Source organism: Bicyclus anynana, chromosome 1 (genome assembly GCF_947172395.1).
Source record: "Bicyclus anynana chromosome 1, ilBicAnyn1.1, whole genome shotgun sequence".
NCBI lineage: Eukaryota > Metazoa > Arthropoda > Insecta > Lepidoptera > Nymphalidae > Bicyclus > Bicyclus anynana.
This window is the reverse complement of record NC_069083.1, coordinates 8,523,104-8,543,641: the sequence shown is the minus strand read 5'-3', so window position 1 is coordinate 8,543,641 and position 20,538 is coordinate 8,523,104. Positions and strand designations below refer to the sequence as shown.

General features: G+C 35.3%; 1 protein-coding gene across 3 annotated transcripts; it reads left to right on the top strand.

Moving 5' to 3' along the window:
* The first annotated feature begins 829 nt into the window (after positions 1 to 829).
* LOC112055990 (chromodomain-helicase-DNA-binding protein 1) lies at positions 830 to 20,449 on the top strand. 3 transcript variants are annotated; one of them, XM_052886018.1, is made up of 23 exons: positions 830 to 1,251; positions 2,173 to 2,261; positions 2,335 to 2,694; positions 2,830 to 3,009; positions 7,599 to 7,783; positions 8,148 to 8,477; positions 8,970 to 9,220; positions 9,877 to 10,155; positions 10,750 to 11,030; positions 11,648 to 12,005; positions 12,475 to 12,849; positions 13,082 to 13,333; positions 14,032 to 14,199; positions 14,279 to 14,399; positions 14,846 to 15,024; positions 15,697 to 15,868; positions 16,561 to 16,723; positions 16,811 to 17,183; positions 17,309 to 17,530; positions 17,606 to 17,905; positions 17,987 to 18,207; positions 18,438 to 18,776; positions 19,465 to 20,449. In XM_052886018.1, the coding sequence occupies exons 1-23, from the start codon at positions 1,243 to 1,245 to the stop codon at positions 19,667 to 19,669; spliced, it is 5,412 nt and encodes a 1,803-aa protein (XP_052741978.1). In that variant the 5' UTR covers positions 830 to 1,242; the 3' UTR covers positions 19,670 to 20,449. The 3 variants fall into 3 exon arrangements, with proteins under 3 accessions (XP_052741978.1, XP_052741936.1, XP_052742019.1); XM_052885976.1 differs by having other exon boundaries at positions 18,369 to 18,776; XM_052886059.1 differs by lacking the exons at positions 830 to 1,251; positions 2,173 to 2,261; positions 2,335 to 2,694 and having other exon boundaries at positions 2,833 to 3,009; positions 8,123 to 8,477; positions 18,369 to 18,776.
* The last annotated feature ends 89 nt before the right edge of the window (positions 20,450 to 20,538 follow it).

Below are 20,538 nucleotides of genomic sequence, written 5' to 3'. Positions count from 1 at the left end.
CTGATTGCATTTTTGGCATCAGTATCGATCACTAATCACCCCCTGATAGTTATTTTGGAAATATATTTTATGTACAGAATTTATCTCTCTATAGATTTATTAAAAGTATGGTTAAAGAAGATAATCTTTTATACATACCATCATCATCATCCTCATCATCATTAACGTATTGGTCAGCCTATTTTCATACCCTTAAACAGGCAGGCAGGCAGGGGCGTGCTTAGACATTATAAACCGGGTAAGAACCGACATTTTTACCTCGTACTCGTACCATTGACAAACTATTGGTTTCCGTTAAACTAAAAACCAAACCTCAACTAACAATTGATATAATTTTACTTTCCTAATCATCATTAACATATTATTATCATCGATTTCAAACAAATAATAATAATTAATGTGCTTGTAGCTCTCCGACCAATTATATGATAAACGAGCTTAGATTTTGTATGTATCTTATACTAAACTAGAAGTTTTTGCCCGTTTTTTACACAATTCAATCACACAAAAAGGTATTTTTACGGAGCTCTTTAACCGACGAACACGATTACCACTATTTAACATCGATTCTATACATACAGTTTTTATAATCGCATTAGATCGTTGATCATATACTTTGACAGAAAAGTAACGTCTAGCGAGGCAGGTCTATTAAATAATTGGTCTGAGTTGTAGCTAGAACTAGCACAAGTGCTCAAGGTGTACAAGTTAAATGCATCGTGGCTAAGCACACTATCTTTATCATAAACGGAAGTGCGTCATCTAAAGCGTAATAAAGGCTGGCTACATTTTCGTAATTTTTTCCTTGTCATAGTTCGAGTAGTGGCATTTGGCATTTGGTAAATGGCAATATGGCCGTAGCTTTCGAGTTTCGCTGGTAGTGCGCGGTGCTCAAATCAATTTCAGTAAAGAACGGACTATTTCCGACGGCCCTAAAGTTTCATTTTTAATTTTTTAGTGTTATTTCTTTCTGTTTACCTTCTTTTTACCAAAGTTCTGTAGGGAAATTTTGGATTTTACATTTCCGTCGTCACCAGAATTCACGCGACGACAAAATGGCGTCGCTTGACAAGATTTTATTCCAAATTAAATTTTTAATTTTTGTCACTTTATTATAAAATATTTCCAAAAAATGTATCAAAAAGTGTTTCAAGGTTTTTTTGTTAAATGATTTGCCTACAATTCATCAATTTTTATCTACCAATACTCGAGATATAGTGTATTCCTTGAAATTTCTTCAAAATGCTCATGGTAAGTGATTTAAAAGCTTTTTCGGCATTGTTTTTGTGTATAATCAGTTAATAATGTTTTTTTTGGATAATGTATATTAATAGAACCTTCTAGAAGTGCTGGGTGTGGCCCTAGAAAAGGCATACTTTTTAAGACGTAATTGTGAATAAATCGGTTTTCTACTATTGTTTACAATATATTTTGGTGTTTTTATGTATTAAAAAGTATTTGTTCCACGAAAGAAAGTGTTTCCAGGGTTGCTTTGTTACGTAATCTTTCTATATAGGCTAAGAAAAAAGATTTTGGAAAGGGACCCATTTTTGCAATTTAGCTTTGAAATTTGGTCTTACCAGGCTGTGTACATGTTTGATTCAACAGTTGAGGTTATCTTTTTTAAATATTTTTATATATTGTTGTAATTAAATTGTTTTAAAGCTAAGTTTAGCCTGTATTCTTTCATCATTTATTTATGAGAATTTTGGGGAGTTTTATTAAAATATGTGTTAAAAATGTATGTAAACAATAAATTTCTAGGTTATGTTTTGTTCTACAAAGTCCCATAATAATTTCATGTACATTATTATCATGATTTAAAATAAATATTCGTTTTAAAATTGGAAATGTGGTTTTTTTTTAAGTATACTACACTGCAGTATGTATAGGTCTCCGACCTGTTCTATTGGCCTGAAAATTGTTTGTCAGGTTCAATTACTGATAAAAATCCTATTATTATTCATATCATGGTGTTAAAAAGATTTATTTTTGTAGATAATATAGCTAAAATTGGCTGGTTCACTAATTATTTTTAAAACAATAAAGGATTTTCATCAATTGGTTCCAGGAATTGGGCATGTAAAGTATAGGCAATTAATCAATTATCGCAATTAGGATTTTATCTTTAGATTTACATAAAATTAATTTAATATATTATATTTTTTTTAGAAGGGCTCTATGGGTGGATCTGGAAGTGATTCTATGAGTGAGAAAGGAGGAAAGAGTGATTCCAGTGGATCAGGTTCGGGAAGTGAAAGGTATCAAATGTAACTTATATTCTTGTATCGTTTTATTGGATTATATTCTCATCTATTTTTGTTTTGTGTATAGTGAGAGTGGCTCAAGTTCTTCTGGTTCAGCATCGCCAGGCCGATCAGGATCTGACAAGTCTTCAAACGCTGACCAATCTCATAACAGTGATGACACAAAATCATCACTAAAACACAGTAATGCTAATTCTTCTAAATCTGATCATCACACCGACAAGGACTCTTCAGACGATTCTATCACAAAGCGTAAATCTAGAAATAACCATGGTAAAGTTAAATCAGACCTTTGGGAGGACAATCCTGACATGTTTGGTATTAGGCGATCAGCTCGATCAAGAAAAGTTCCAGATAGACTTAAACTTGCTGATAGTGACTCTAGTGAAAAAGGAAGAAGTCAAAATAGAAAAAGTAGAAGAAAGAGGTACTTATGTTAAAAATATGTTAACTAATGAAAAAAAATATTACTTTTATTGTTTTTCAACCTTTTTATTAAATTGTGGAATACAGACACTAATTAGATTATATTTTATGTTAATATATTATTGATTATTTTTAGTGATTCCTGGAATTCAGATACCTCAGATAGTGATAGTGACCTAAAGGGCTCACCACCTCCACCGTCTAAACGACCAGGCCAAAGAACTGTACTTTTAAGAAAAAAGAAACCAACAAGAAGAAGAAGATTTACCAGTGATGAAGAGGAAAGCTCAGAAGCATCTGACGAAGAAACTAGGAGGTAATGTAGAGGTTTGAACTCAGATTTATTTTATGGTAATAACTAATAACTTACAAAATAACTTTTTCTTTGTTGATTCTTTTGATGTTTTAAAAAATTCCAATAAAGATAGTTATTAATTATTGTTAGAAATTTTTACAGCTCTGAAGCTTGCAAAGTGCATGCAATGTATGTAATTTAACTTTTTGGGTACAATAATTTGTAAAAAAAATCCCTGGGGAGATTCACAAGTTGTATGTCAGTTATATTTTTGATTAGAGTAGACCCATTTTATGTTCTAAGAAGTTGTATAGCATCCAATTTATTGGATTTCAAATCTACATATATCTAAATAACCCAATCTTAATTAGTGTTTTATCTTAATTAAAAAAAAAAAAATTTCATTTCATGCAATTTTTGTCAAAATTTCCCTTGTATAACTCTTTGTGATTGCTTTAACTCTTGATAATTGAAAATAATTTCTAACTCTTGCAAAAACTCAAATACAGCAGGCAGTGCGATCTGACCTGCTATCTGCTCTGTTACAAACATTGTGCAGAGATGTATTCTGCACAATGAGCTCGGAATGCCTGAACTCATTCTGTATGTAATGTGTGTGTGCTCTTAAGATAATTTTGTAATGTGGAGCTTTATCATCTAATTACTCTGTAAAAATTTTGCTCTTTCTCTCCCTTTTTATTCTGTTATCATGCCCATCTTTTTTATCATCTAGTTGTTAAGATTCTGCTCTTTTATTTGTTACTCTGTAAACTTGCAATAGAGCTTTATCATCTAATTACTCTGTAAAATTTTAGGTCTCTTCCTCATTTGTTACTCTGTTAACATGACCTAAAGTTTCATCATCACTCATTATGACTCTCTTTTGTTGCTTTGTTAACATTATCGTGTAATTAATTAGTAGTCATTCTGCTCTCCCTCTCTTGTTTATTTAAGAAGCTTTATCTCTTAGTATTCTGTTCTTTCTCTTGTTACTTTTGCTTTAACTTGCACTAGAGCTTTATCATCCTAATTACTTTGTTAAAGTTCTGCACTCTGTCTTGTTATTCACTGGAGCTTTATCATATAACAACTTTGTTAGCTTTATCATCTTTATTATTCATCATCATTATTACGCTGTTAGAATTTTGCTCTCTCTCTCTGTTTTTATTCTGTTACAGCTCTTTCTCTTGTTACTTTGTTGTCTTGTCCTGGAGCTTTATCATGTTTTTACAGATTTAAAATACTCTCTCTTACTCTATTAAGTTGCCCTAGAATGTTACCATCTAATTATTAAAATTCTGCTCTATCTCTCTCTCTGATGTTACTCTGTTAAGTTGCTCTAGAATGTTACCATTTAATTATTAAAATTCTGTTCTCTCTCTTTCTTTCTCTCTCTCTATCTTTCTGATGTTACTCTGTTAAGTTGCCCTAGAATGTTACCATTTAATTATTAAAGTTCTGCTATCTCTCTCTCTCTCTCTCTATCCTGTTACTATCCCTGGAGTTTTATCATCTTAAAATTCTGTCCTCATCTGTTGTAATTTTGTTAACTTACCCTGGATTTCTAACATGTGATTACTCTGTAAAAGTTCTAGTCTAGTGTCTTTCTTTATATGCTTATGGCCAGAAGCTTAATCACAAAGTAACAAGAGAGAGAGAGAGAGGCAGATAGGGCAAGTCTATCTGCCTTGCTCTTTTGTTACTTTGTTATTTGCCCTGGAGCTTTATCATCTAATTATTCTGTTAAAATTGTGTTGTCTCTGTTGTTACTCTGTTTTGTAGCATACATACTCACGAGCCATATCATCTAATTACCCTGTTTAAATTCAGCTCTCGCTCTCTACGTATCTTTCTTGTTACATCATCTAATTACCCTGTTTAAATTCAGCTCTCTCTCTCTACGTGTCTCTCTCTGTCTCTCTCTCTTGTTACTCTGTTGACTTATCCTGGAGCTTTATTGTCTAATTACTCTTAGAATTCTGCTCTCTCTGGGTTTTACTCTGCTAACATACCCTGGGGCTATATCATCCTATTACTCTGTTAAAATTCAGCTCTTACTCTTGTTACTCTGTTACAATTCTGCCCTCTCTTTCTCTTTCTCTCCTACTCTCTTTACTTTGTTAATTTGCCATAGAGTTTTATTTATCATCCTATTATTCTGTTAAAGTTCTGCTCCCTCTCTCTTTTGTTTTCGGATCTCTCTCTCTCTCTCTCTCTCTCTTTCTTTCTTCTCTGTTAGATACCAGTATCAATTATTAGTTTAATTATATTTTTAATATAATATTTATATTTATGCAGTTATTATATTGAAAACACAATTTTAAGAAAAATAGTCTGGTTCAGTAGATTAATAAATATTCTAATGAAAAATAAATACATATAGATTTATTTTTCATTAGAATAAAATTAAACTAAAAATAAAACTTTTACTACCTACCTAAAAAATTATCGACTCAACTTTATTTTCGTAATGCGTTGGTTTCCGGCTCTATAGATTGTCAGTGGATTCGCTCTATATATCCGCCATTTTGAATTGGTAGCCGCCATCTTGGACAATGAACACCCGCGATATAACCTTGGAGTTTTTCTTGCCAACTCAATATTTTATTTTTATAGTAGTTAGGTAGTAGGTAACTGAACATTCTAAACTTTCCTAAAACTATTAAATAATTTGATTATGCATACAATTGAAAATATATAGCTAAACAAAATCTATTTATATCTCCGTTTACGATTTACTGCATTAGTACCTACTTGTTACGTACGTACTACTGATTCACATTGCATTCAGCCCTGATGAGTCTTTAGTTTACTGAAGATATGATATTATTTGCTATTCCAAAATAAAATAATATGGCATTTCCTTATTTATAAAATAAAAATCTCGATAATAATAACTTGCAATCGGTCGGCACATACTTATTCCGTACATAGAAAATACGATTAGTTGTGCCTACTTTTGTTGTCTTTGGACGAGTTTGATAAACTAATGATAAATGAAGTAGTAAGCTCTTATCGGCAATTTATTTTTGATCGTGAAAGTTTATTTATTGGTTTATTTAAATAAAGAAGTCATTAACACACGATATATTCGAAAACTAACATAATCTTACAATCTTGTTTTGATCTAAAAAGATTTTCATTCGACATCCAATAGGCAGTCTCAACGAAGGGTCTCTGGTCAATAATTAAAACCGCCACGGGTTTTAACGAATTTTCTCCAAATAGACATTTGCTTTATAAAGAAAGACAATCAAAAAATGACATATTTCTTCAATAACTAAAATCTCTACACCACACGTGCACAATACCGTAGATACAGATACAAATAAAGTTAAATACCTACTCCATTGAAGGGATTAAATTCTGAAACATTTTATGCAATTTCATGTTTACTTGTATTTTGTTTTTTTCAACATCGAATGTAGGGATATTTTTAAAAGACGCTCAATTTTCTTATATTCAAATAATTTAATTTGAAGTTGCGGGCATCTGCTGTCAGTTTGCTGTAAGTTTGAAGTTGCTATCTTGGGGATCGCAAAACTTTTTTTACTTGCCAAGGGATCGCGTGTTTAAGAACGAAAGTATTAATGATGTTGTATTACTTGACATAAAAAAAATATTTGTATGCGACAATACTTACAGAATAGCAATGATATTCAAATATATATAATATAACCAACAAAATACCGAATGTTGTATATACTTACAATATTTTTTTTGTAAATAAGTACCGCGAACATCTCTGAACCCCTTGCAGGTGGAGAGGTCGCAACGTTGGTATACAAAGGTTGAGGTCTAAACATGTGTTCAAAACAAAACCTTTGAACTGATAGTGTTTACATAATAACTAATAATAATAATTGGTTCAAGATCTAAATTATTAATACTTAGGTGTGTTAGATTAGTCGGTTTATAGTTCCGTTTTCGTACTGACCTGTTGGTTCAGTGGTTAGCCGGTTTCGGATCATGAGGTCCTGGATTCGAATCTTGGGTCAGGTAATTTGAGATACTGAGTTTTTCTGACTCAAATTTTCATTTAAATTCAGCCTGGAGTTGGGAAGTTTACACCCTTGTACCTCGGAGAGAACGTTTAGTTCCTAGCCTTTAAGGAGAATGGCCAGGCCCTATTTGTTAATATTTAGTGTTTTAGATTAGTTGTTTTATAGTTCCGTTTTCGAACTGCCCTGTTGGTCCAGTGGTTAGCCTATGTGGTTTCGGATCATGGTTCCTGGGTTTGAAACTTGGGTCACGCAATATGAGATACTGAGTTTTTCCGACTCAAATTTTCAGTTAAATTCAGCCTGAAGTTTTGAAGTTTACCCCCTCGTGTCTCGGAGAGCACGTTTAGTTCCTAGCCTTTAAGGAGAATGACCGGGCCCTATCTATACTAATATTATAAAGCTGAAGAGTTTGTTTGATTGAACCCGCTAATCTCAGGAACTACTGGTCTGATTTGAAAAATTCTTTCAGTGTTAGATAGCCCATTTATCGAGGAAGGCTATAGGCTAAATTGTATCCCCGTATTCCTACGGGAACGGGAACCACGCGGATGAAACCGCGCGGCGTCTACTAGTTTGTTAATATTTTTGTTTCTACTTGTTAAGCAGAACTGCAACCCGACGTACAGGGGCTGCAGTTAGTTACAAGGAAGCAAGCGATGAACAAACTGACTCCTCAGACCTCTTGGACAATGAGGGCGGTGAAGAGGGGGAGGGGGAAGCGGAACCGGAGCCCGAGGATCATAGTGAGACTATTGAAAGGGTTCTGGGACAAAGACGAGGAAAGAAAGGAGGTAGGTGAATTTTTTTTTTAATTTTAACTTGATATTTTTTATTTTTGGCCTTTCTGATGAAACTAATTTAGGGCAAATGGTTGGATGGTTTTATTTTAATGTCTTGTGAATTACATAGGTAAAAATATTTTATCTATTTTAAATAATTACTGATTTGGTGTTATGAATATTTAATGTTGATATTTAATGAAAACTGGCAATAATATTAACAAATAAAAAAACAATGAATGATTTTTTCATTACTGAATATTAAGTAATGGTTATTTATAATAATATTTTTTGTTAAATAAATTGCCTAGTTTAACTAAACCATTGGTGCAATGTAGTATTAAATTTTAGCTAATATCTTCTTATCATTGTGCAGTCACGGGCAATGTGACTACAGTTTACTATGTCGAAGAGCATGGGGATCCAAATGAAGGTTGTGATCCCGAAGACGAGGAATCGACTGAACAACAGTACCTGATTAAATGGAAAGGCTGGTCCCATATCCACAACACTTGGGAGTCTGAGAAGACACTTAACGAACAAAAGGTTAAGGGCATGAAAAAGTTAGAAAACTATATAAAAAAAGAGGCAGATTTGTCTTGGTGGAGACAGCAAGCGTGTCCCGAGGATATTGATTATTTTGAATGCCAAGCTGAATTACAACAAGAACTAGTCAAGACATACAATAGTGTGGAAAGGATATTTGGTAAGCAGAAGCATATAAAACATAAAATTAAGATAAGGTATGAGATATCATAGCTATGTGATAAATTAAAGTAAATAATGAATACAATATACAAAATAAATAGTTGCTTAGATTTTTTCAACACGCTTATATCAGCTTCACTTGTATGTATGTATCACATACTAACTATGTATGTAAGAAAATCTTGGAATCTCAATTTGACCCACCTCCTGGTCCACTTTTTGACACACTTAGGATGAAATTTTGCACACGCTCTGAGTTCTGATAAAAATAAACTAGCTGAGAAACGTCATTACAAATACAAAATGGCGGCCTCCCCAAGATGGCGGAAATGCTATTTGAAATGCACCCCCATGATATGGGTATCAAATTAAAGTGTTTGCTCTCAGGAATACGAAAAAACTCCATTTGTAATTTTAAGTGTGTGCTATTACCGTGTTTTTTAGTTTTTTATACTATTATATTATTTTAAATGACATGTATATATTTTAGCGGAACAAACAAGGGAATTAGAAGGAGGGGGAACTGCTCACGAATATTTCTGCAAGTGGGAATCCTTGCCATACGCGGACGCGACGTGGGAAGATTCGCCCCTGATTGAAAAGAGATGGCCTCGAGAAGTGGAAAACTTCAAATACAGGGAAGCGGCAAAGACTACGCCGTCGAGACACTGTCCCGTTTTAAAACGGCGTCCCAAGTTCCACCAAGTTAAAGAGCAACCTGAATACATGGGCAAAGATCAGGTAAATTGCCTTTTTCAACCCTTTTTTGTTGTAAACCAAAATATTTCATAATCAGCGAATGCCTCGCGACTTCATGATTCAGTTTTTCACAAATCTCGCGAATTGATTTGCATAGCCTAATATACTCAGAGGTACCTCAGAGGATATGTTGCTCAATAACCTCTTCTGCCAGTGATAGTCCCATTAAAATAGGTTCAGTCAGTTCACTTACAGAGATTAGCCCAACTAAAAATATAGATGAAAAATATAAAAGTTTCATTAGTATTAAACAATAAGCATTTGAGAAAAAAATCGTTTGGAAATCACTGACAGACTTCTATCTTATTTATATGCAATAATTAGCAACGATATTAGTATCCATTAGCGCGTCAAATTTGAGGCAGACCAATGTGCATAATTGTCTTAATATAATTTTTTCGCTTATTTAAACAACGAAAGCTATTTAAACAACAATACCTAAATTTTGTCTACAAGGTCGAGGTGTGTGTCCTAGTAAAACTATATATATTTAAATATATAATGTAAGTAAATACAAGAATGTGCATGTGTGCGCTCAGTGGAGTAGTTAAATTTGACTCACTTTTTGCGTTGATTTTGTAGGCACGAACCTAAGTAAAATATCATTGTTAATTAATAATTAGTATTTTTGATTACAGACTTTTGAACTGCGAGATTATCAAATGGATGGTTTGAATTGGTTAATACATTCCTGGTGTAAAGACAATTCCGTTATTTTGGCTGATGAAATGGGTTTGGGCAAAACAATACAGACAATATGTTTTTTATACTACCTGTTCAAAAGTCAGCAGTTGTATGGACCGTTCCTTTGTGTTGTGCCGCTGAGTACGATGACGGCATGGCAGAGGGAGTTCGCACAGTGGGCTCCAGATATCAATGTCGTTACGTACATTGGTGACGTCAGCAGTAGACACATTGTAAGTATATACAGAAACTAACATTATGACGTCACAGCCCAATTAAAATATAACAAAGCCTTTTTTTAAAATCTAATTATTTGTTGTTGTCTATTGAATAAGTTAAAGAATAAAATTGACGACCTCCGTGGCGCAGTGGTATGCGCGGTGGATTTACAAGACGGAGGTCCTGGGTTCGATCCCCGGCTGGACCGATTGAGGTTTTCTTAATTGGTTCAGGTGTGGTTGGTAGGGAGGCTTCGACTTCCCACCCTACCGACAAAGACGTACCGCCAAGCGATTTAACGTTCCGGTACGGTGTGTAGAAACCGAAAGGGTGTGGATTTTCATCCTTCTCCAAACAAGTTAGCCTGCTTCCATCTTTGATTGCATCATCACTTACCATCAGGTGAGATTGCAGTCAAGGGCTTACTTAAGAATAAAAAATAAAAAAATAGCAGGCAAAACGAAAAATCTTAGCATTTTCAAATGAGCGAGTATTTATTAAAAATATTAATATTTAAAAAAAAAAACATTGTACAATCTTATTACAGTACCTAATCCTATTACAATTATCTCTTTATTTCTAAAGTTTGTTTAAATATTTCTTCCCAGATTAGACAATTTGAGTGGAGTTTTGCTAGTTCAAAGAGGTTGAAGTTCAACGCAATATTAACAACCTATGAGATTTTACTGAAAGATAGACAGTTTCTGAGGTCTTTCAGCTGGGCTTGCTTGTTGGTTGATGAAGCTCATAGGCTGAAGAATGATGACTCACTGTTGTACAAGGCGCTAAAGGAATTTGATACAAATCACAGATTACTTGTTACTGGCACACCTTTACAGAATTCTTTGAAAGAATTATGGGCGCTGTTGCACTTCATAATGCCTTACAAGTAAGTTGTTCATATATTATTGTTTAAAATAGAATATAGACTTCGACAACTACGGTGAACCAAATTTACATTTGTCTGCACTGTTACAATATTATAAACAAAGGTGTTAGATGTGTGCTCAAAGCTTGCAGTAGTACATAAAAGATGTCAAACAATCGAAAATTTCGTACACAATTGTAATACCCTTTATAATAACACATTTGCTCGTAAAGTATCACTTATTTCACCGATTTCAATATCGTAATGTATCTAACGGTGTTTTTTTAAATCTTGGCAAAGAGTTTTTATGTCAGAAAAGTGCTCAACATTTAATGAATAAAATTGACTTTGTGATATAATAAAAAGACATTCAAATGTGTTATAATACGTCGTATGACATACGTGCGCTTTGATAATTACAGCCTCTGCCTCCTTACTATAGCTCTCGCCATACGGCTCGAGCTTGCAATATCGCCTCTGCTGTAATTTTCAACTTACTTTTATCATATTGCTATTATGGCATCTTACTGCACATCGCTAACACCCGAAAATGTGTATGCTTGCTATACCTACATTTATTGCAGTGAGAAAATCACAAGCTTATGTATCACTAAAATCATTTTACTGTATAATTTCAGATTTGAGTCATGGGAAGAATTTGAAAAGGATCATGAAGATGCAGCAACAAAGGGATACGAAAAGTTACACAAACAACTAGAACCTTTCATCTTGAGGAGGCAGAAGAAAGATGTAGAGAAATCACTGCCAGCAAAAGTGGAACAAATATTAAGGGTGGAAATGACAACAATACAAAAGCAATATTACAAATGGATTCTCACAAAAAACTACAGTGCATTGCGAAAAGGTGTAAAAGGTTCAATAAACACATTTATAAATATTGTTATAGAGCTAAAGAAATGTTGCAATCACGCCCTTCTTACTAAACCGGAGGAATTTGAGACCAGAGCTTCACTTGCCACCACAGATGCTGTTGAGGTATAAATAATTAATTCTCTAAAAATTTAATAATAAGCTAGTTGACACTTTTTTTCAAATGATCTTAAATAGTTCATTATCGTTAATTTTTTTTTTCATATTTTTTTGAGACGTGATTACATTAAAATATTAGTTTTTAAGTATGTTTTTTACAATACAGGCCAAAACGCCTGTCGGCCATGACAGTATTTCAACTCTTTCATGACGTCACTACAATAAATCCCATACAAATGGAGTTTGACGTTTAGTACATCACAAAATGGACGGCAGCCTTTTTGACGTTTGGAAAATTTGAAAAAATACATGATATTTAAATTAAGTCTTAAAAGAAATCCTTAACTATCATTAATTGATATTGATATATTTCAAACCCCTATTCGATGTACTACATGAAATCAGTTTTGTTTATATTAAATTTGATATGAGTCCCTATTCTCTGTGTACTCAGCTAATAGCCTCTTATTTTCAGAAACTTCTGAGAGGCTCTGGAAAACTGCTATTATTAGATAAACTATTATGCAGGTTGAAGGAAACCGGGCACCGTGTGCTTATATTTTCTCAAATGGTCAGAATGCTGGATATATTGGCCGAATACTTACAAAGGCGGCATTTTTCATTCCAACGTCTCGATGGGAGCATAAAAGGCGAACTCAGAAAGCAGGCTCTTGACCATTTCAATGCTGAGGGTTCCCAGGATTTCTGCTTCTTACTGTCGACTCGAGCTGGTGGTCTGGGTATCAACTTGGCTACAGCTGATACTGTCATCATATTCGACTCTGATTGGAACCCGCAAAACGATCTGCAAGCTCAAGCTCGTGCTCATCGTATCGGACAGAAAAACCAGGTATTTTCTATAAAAAGTGTAACAATAAAGTAAATGTTAGTACATCATTCTTCTATACATTTAATTTTTTTTGTAGTTTTTATTACCTAATGCTCTTTAGGAGGACATTGAATAATTTTAAACTTACTACTATAAATAAGCACATATTATGACATAATTAAAAAAAAAAATACAATTTTGCTATACAATACATTCAAAATGCAGACTAATTGGTTGAATTATAATTCCGTAGGTCAATATTTATCGATTGGTAACCGCCAGGTCGGTGGAGGAAGATATTGTTGAGAGGGCCAAGAGGAAAATGGTCCTTGACCACCTTGTGATACAAAGAATGGACACAACTGGTCGCACTGTACTCAACAAACGCGATGGCGGCGGGACCAACGCTAACAATCCGTTTAATAAGGAAGACTTGAATGCCATATTGAAGTTTGGCGCTGAAGAATTGTTTAAAGATGATGATGACAATGAAGAGGAACCAGTTGTAAGTATAGTATACTTGTATAACTGGTATGTGCAAAACTTACCTAAAAGTGTTAAAAACAGTCAGCTTGGATATGTGTTTTAAAATAGAAAGAAAAAAAGAACAAGATTCCATTAACTTTGAGATGGGGCACTAGTGCATCAAAACTGAGGCAGACAAATGTGGAAATTTTTTTTTTTTTTTTTCTCTTGTTTGTTGGTCTATCGGAGATCAGTCTCTAGACCATAATCCGATCCGAAAATGTGGAAAATTGATTTAATTTAATTTAGTCGAATTATAATTTAGTAGAATTTTAACGAACGTAATTTAACAAATAATACCTAAATATTGTCTACAATGTCGAGTTGTGTTTTCAGGAAGTGTAAAAACTATATATAGATAAATATATAATGGAATTAAAGACATAATTGTGCATGTGTGCTCAGTTGTCAGCTCAGTCAGTGTTGCTAAATTCGGATCACTTTTTGAGGTGATTTTGTAGGGATGTAACCTGTCTATAGTGTAAAATTATCATTGCTCGGGCCTCATTAAAAACAGTATAAATATTTCATTTCGTTTTTTCTTAAATCATCATCATTAATAATAACTTATTTATGACCTACCTACCTATGTACAAAAAGTAAAAGCGACTTCATGGTTTGCAGGAGCTATATGAAAAACATTGTGTGTACATATCGTGAATTGTATATTGTTTCCAGTGTGATATAGATGAAATTTTACAAAGAGCAGAAACAAGAGACGAAGGGCCATCAATGGTGGGCGATGAACTACTTTCTGCATTCAAAGTTGCCAGTTTTGCATTTGATGAGGATAAGGCTGTCATGGAAGTCAAGAAAGATGGTGCAGAAGAAGCAGGAAAAGATTGGGTACAGATTTTTATTTATAATTGAATAATTATATAACATATTTGTTTGTATATAACTCATTTTATTTTTCCTGTTATAGGATGACATTATTCCAGAAAATGTCAGAAAGAATATAGAGGAACAGGAGAAAAATAAAGAAATTGAGGACTTGTACTTACCGCCGAGGAGAAAAAATTTGCAGCAGAACAATACTGAGGGTGGTGAGTATTGTTTGTCTAAATCAGTATCATAATTGAGTAGTAGTAAGAGTAAAATATACGACATAGGTATACAAGTCGACTAAACCATCCTGATTGTGTTTTATAAATTTGTTGTTTAGTTATATTGATTAAACAATCTTGTACCAACTATTAACCCTTGGCGCACGACCTTGTACCCAAGGTCATCAAGATATAACTTTCCATTTCATAGTTATTACTTACTCATTACTTTGATGTACAATTTGAGAGATGTTTGTTAGGCTTCGGTACCGGTTATCATCATTAACATCAATGATTATAAATGAATCTACCAATTTAAGTCCTCCAACCTGCATTGGAGACAGCATGGTGGGTCTAAGCTCCATATTCCCCTCTGAAAATAGGCATGCACCAATCAATTAGAGGTTGAGATCCGCACAATCATTGTAACACTTTGCCTTACTCAGGTCGTAAGAGGCGAGGTCGCAGTACCGGTGAAGGCACCGAGGGTGGGGAGGGCGCGGAGGGGGATGCTGAGAGTGATGGTTCGGACCCTGAAGCGAGCGGCGATGATGACAGACCCCGTAAGCGCGGACGACCCCCTGCGTCACATAGGGAGAAAATCAAAGGCTTCACTGATCAAGAGGTGAGGGTCAATTTATTCAACAATGATTTTATAAATGTGCAGTAACTATATTTGCCTTGCAGGAAAAAAATACTAATTCCAAATTGAAGCCTTAACATGTCTAAAAGGCTGGACTCAAATGTTATGTACCTATAGTGAATGATTTTTCGGCTTTTAGTTGGGGAAATAGTGGTTATATTTAAAGACAGCTATTATAATTGACTATTGTAATTTTATGCTCCAGTGATTATAGCATCACAACTAGTTCATATAAACGGTTACTAGGCGGAATGCTAATCTCTTAAGGTAGCATTCCGATCTTGGCGACCGCGACCTGCGACCGTGACAGGGTCGCACTACCTACTGCTTAGTATGAATTTATATGGAGCACTAAACATAAGTGGTCGCGCGACGCGGTCTCGGGCTTTGTGTAGTGCTCCATATAAATTCATACTAAGCGGTGGGTCGCGCGGTTCGTAGGAAGTATGTTCTTGCTAATAGAATAATTATGTAGTGGGTGACACTGACAGTCAATTGCATCAGAGCTATTTTAGGGATATATTACAAATTTTCAAAATTTAATCCTAATTTAAGTGTGTCTTTTATTTGGAGGGAGTTCAAGTTGGAGGGTATTATTTCATTTTAATATAGTCATTATCCCTAAATTTTTTTACATTTTTTATTTGCTTACAGATTAGGAGATTTGTTAAGAGCTATAAGAAATTCTCAGCACCATTGAAACATCTCGACAGCATAGCATGTGATGCAGAGCTTCAAGAGAAGCCATTGGCGGAACTAAAGAAGTTAGGAGAAATACTCCAAGAAAGATGCAAAGCTGTGTTAAATGACACAAGTGAAACTCCAAGTATGTTGACCATTTTACCTACTTTCTATAGATATAGACATTAAAAAAACTATGAAAGCTTTTGAATGTAAATATATCATAGTAGGCCATTCTTATATTTTTTACTCTAATCAAACTGTAAGATTTTCTTTTACTTCTGACGTAAAGGAGGAAAAATTTTCTCAAGTGATGATTTTTATTAGAATTTAGATTTTATTAGATTGGATTATTAGAAAGTTTTTATGTACTGTGAACATTAGATGAGTTAATCCTATATTTTCCATTATTATGTCTGCAGTACATCGTCGGGTTAATTGTTTTTGTCTAGTTGAAAGATGTGTCTGTAAGTATACAGACATATCTTTCAAGTTTGACGGCCTCCGTGGCGCAATGGTGTGCGCGGTGGATTTACAAATCGGAGGTCCTGGGTTCGATCTCCGGCTGGGCCGATTGAGGTTCTCTTAATTGGTTCAGGTCTGTCTGGTGGGAGGCTTGGGCCGTGGCTAGTTACCACCCTACCGACAAAGACGTACCGCCAAGCGATTTAGCGTTTCGGTACGATGTCGTGTAGAAACCGCAAGGGGTGTGGATTTCATCCTCCTCCTAACAAGTTAGCCCGCTTCCATCTTACCATAAGGTGAGATTGTAGTCAAGGGCTAACATGTAAAGAATAAAAAAAAATACAGATAAACATTATAAATTATTTTATTTAGCTGAGCAGAGTGACGGCCGCAAGAATGCAAGAAAAACTTTCAAGCTTGGCGGCGTGCCGGTTAACGCTAAAACAATGGCAGCCTGCCAGGACGAACTCGCGCCGCTGGACGATTTCTTACCACAAACTAAAGAAGAAAGACTGAAATGGCAGTTGGACTTCAGGTAAATTCATTAAACGTATAGTACAAGTTCTTTCGTAACCATTAAAATAGTTTTCACAATAATAATTCAATACTTTATATATTTCAGGACGAGACCTGCAAACTTTGATACAGAATGGGGAGTAGAGGATGATTCGAAACTCTTAGCTGGCATTTACCAATATGGTATGGGGTCATGGGAAGCGATCAAAATGGATTCGTCATTTGGTATAGGTGATAAAATTCTCACGAATGAAGTTAAAAAACCACAAGCGAAACATTTACAGTCGAGAGCAGATTATTTGTTGAAGTTGATTAAAAAACTTCTTGATCAGAAAAACGGAAAACAAAAACAGAAAAAACCAAGGATGAAGAAGGGAGCCAAAGAACCTATTACTAAGGACATTATAGAAGATGATTTAAGTTCTGGTGCTGAAAGCAAAAAAGGAAACAAGGTTGCCAAAAATGATAAAGGAGACAAGGTATGTTTTAGAAATTATGTTTCTTAAATTATCAATTACATTTAATAATATTGTGTTAGTTGTGCTGGAACAAAATATGCTATTCTATATGAATTTTTTCTTAGATATTTTTAACATAATTCTAGGGTAAATCTAAACTGGAGGATGTGTTAACACATGACGAAACATCTAATGACAGAAAAGAAAAAGACAAAAAGCGCTTAAAAAAGGAAGGCAAAGATCGGACTAAAAACAATGATAAAGTTCGAGGTCGTAAAAAGCCAGCGGGTCCCATGCACTTCACGGCAAATAATGAACCTAGAGCTTTAGAATTACTTGGCGATCTAGACCCATCAGTTTTTGATGAGGTATGTAATGTTTTAGTAATCAATTTATTGCATTTATTTCTATCATTTCTTATCTAATTGTGAATGTTTTTGTAGTGCAAGGAGAAAATGAGGCCAGTGAAGAAAGCTTTACGTGCTCTTGATAATCCTGATCAAACTTTGACAGAGTCTGAACAGGTTTCGCGGACCAGAGCTTGCCTCACTCAAATAGGAAGCCAAATAGACATTTGTCTAGCTGAGTATCCAGATCCTGAGAAAAAAGTTGAATGGAGAAGTAATCTTTGGTATTTTGTGTCCAAATTTACGAATTTTGATGCAAAACAATTGTATAGGTTATATAGGTATGGTCTAAAGAAAACTGATACTAAAAAAATTGGAAAGCATAAAGAAAATAAGGTAGAGTATTTATTTTATCACACGTTTGATTTTAATATTGTCTTGTTTTTCAATAAATAAAGCTAATCGTTTTTATTTTAGGCCAATGTAAAAAATAATATAAATAATTCAAATAACCATGTTAAATCATTTAAAAAGGGAGCTAAAAGTGACGATGGGGACAGGAAAGAAAAAAGGCCGAAGGGCGACAAAGTGAAAAGTGATAAAACTAACGATAAGACTCCACATGCGTCAGGCACGAAAAGAAAACTAGAGGAAGGGGAATGTGACCCTGAACCGACTGAAAATAAACGCCACGAGAGGTAAATATTCATCCATCATTCAATAAATTAAACCCATTCACTAACCTGTCATACCCAACACATGCCACTGCTTTTTTCTTTTTATTTTATTAACACCTACCATAACAATGTTTGCAATGCTAACCTTCCCGCTCATCACCATATCGCTTCCATACCTGCAGACATAAACACAAGCACAAGGATCGCAGAGATAGAGATGGAAGCTTGAAGCGGGACGATTTGATCTACAGAGAGCGGAGCCGGTCGGAGCGCGACAGAGAGCGGGATCGCGACAGGGACCGGGACCGGGATCGGGAACGCGATCGGGACCGGGATCGAGACCGAGACCGAGAGCGGGACCGCGATCGCGACCGAGATAGGGACCGGGAGCGATCGCGAACGCGCCGAGACAGCGGCGGTGTGAACCCACGGGTGCGGCCGCCCTACGTGCAGCACGCGCACCCTGACCACGCAGTGCATCCGGCGCATCCCGCGCACCCTGCGCACCCAGCTTGGACCCCGCCGGCCTACCCCGGGCCCAGACAGTACCGCGGTGGTGAACGAACCCCGCGTACCCATGATAAAAGAAGGTACAAATGAGATGAATTTAAGTATTTTTCAAGCAATATGAATATGTTGATTTGCCAGGTTTTTTAATTATCTGGATGGTACCAATTTAATTTGAACTTATTAAAAACAGAAAAAGGAGTCTTTATCTATTTGACTCATATTATGTATATAATATTGTCAACATTTTAGTTTTTGTATTAGGTTTGTCTATACCAGCTTCTAAACGTGTCAATGTTTTTTTAAATGTAATGTATTTTTCTAAGTCTAGGTTTGTCTACGCATATCTCAAGACTAAGTCAGTTTACATTTTTTTTTTCTAAGTTTGTGTGGGCTACTACAACTTGTGAACAGTGCAAGTTTTATTAAAATCGTTTCAGTAGGCAGCTTAATTTCCTTCGTTCGTCGAAATCGTTTTATGTAATTAAAATTTTTGTCAAATGATTCTTTAATTTGTAAAAAAGATATGCAACTCTAAGTGTTCCTTTACACGAGCGGCAGCTGCTACCGACGGCGGCGGTCGACGGGGGTCGCTGACTGCAGTCAACGACTGCCGTCGACTGCCGCCGAGACGTTGCCGACTGCAGTCCACTGCGGTCGTCAGTAGCAGTTGCCGCTCGTGCCGAATGATAGGGTTCATTTACACGAGCGGCACCTGCTTTATGAATATGTCGTTTTGCGAATTGTTTATTGATACATGTGACTGAACAGGTTTGGCTACGGAGCGATGGCAGGCCCATATGCCAGTGGGTATTTCGAAGGAGCAGTCATCCCCGGCAGCATGGGCTTCCCGCCAGTGCGGCCCTACCCGGACGACTGGCGCGGGTACGCGCAGCCCGAGTACGCGTACGACGAGCGGGACTACGAGCGCGAGGTCTACCGGAGGGACTACGACCGGCGCGCCCCTCCTACCTAGCTGACTCACAGTCGCACTGTGAGCCGTGAACAATAAATTGTCTGTAAATATAGTTTTAATTTATGCTAAATATGTAAATAGCCATAGAGATCTCTTTCCGTGAACACTGTATTAGACTTTAAAAACTGTAAAGTGTAAGTGACAAATAGTGCTGTGGATTTTATCTATGTGATAAGCGAAGTGCGTCATCCTTTTCGACTTTGGACACGATTACTGTAATGACTATGTAAGTGAGACTGTATAGTGAATTTATTTATTACCGTGTCTGTTCGAATCTTTGTTAATTGTACAGATATTAGATGAATAAAATATTTTTTTTTATAGTTCCAATTTTGTTGCCAATATTACCCGGATTTAATTAATGATGTGATCTGCTGATAATTTTTGATTTAATATTTATTCAGTGCTTCGATTTTAGGTACATGATGAATTTGAAAGAGACAGCCAAGGTGATATTTGTAGTCCTTAGTCGATGTACAAAATTAAGCAAATGTTAGTAGATTTGCATAGTAAAATAAATCATGTGCAATCCAGAACATTGTGTATAGCTTGAAGGCACATAAACTTTGTCATTGCATTTTAGCAGTGGAAAGGGAAGAGCTTTATTTGTATTTCCTTTCTCGTACATGCATTTCAGAGTCCTCGTGGGACTCGGTACAGTCCTATTTTTATACATACTTATGTAAAGCCTTATTCTCTGTTACATGATGCAAATGAGTGTAATAAGAGTGGAAGCGTCTTGATGGTGTATACCACGATAATAAACATTATTAAAGTTGATACTGTTTGCTTTATTTCTTCCCTAAGAACGTAAGAAAAATTATACAAAATTGTGAACTACTATGGAATTCTAATTATAGGATTAGACA

Excerpts from the sequence above, each read along its gene's own strand:
- LOC112055990 (XM_052885976.1), top strand. Across the intron at positions 10,156-10,749 it reads ACGTCAGCAGTAGACACATT|ATTAGACAATTTGAGTGGAG; the intron begins GTAAGTATATAC and ends ATTTCTTCCCAG. Across the intron at positions 14,400-14,845 it reads GCAGAACAATACTGAGGGTG|GTCGTAAGAGGCGAGGTCGC; the intron begins GTGAGTATTGTT and ends TGCCTTACTCAG.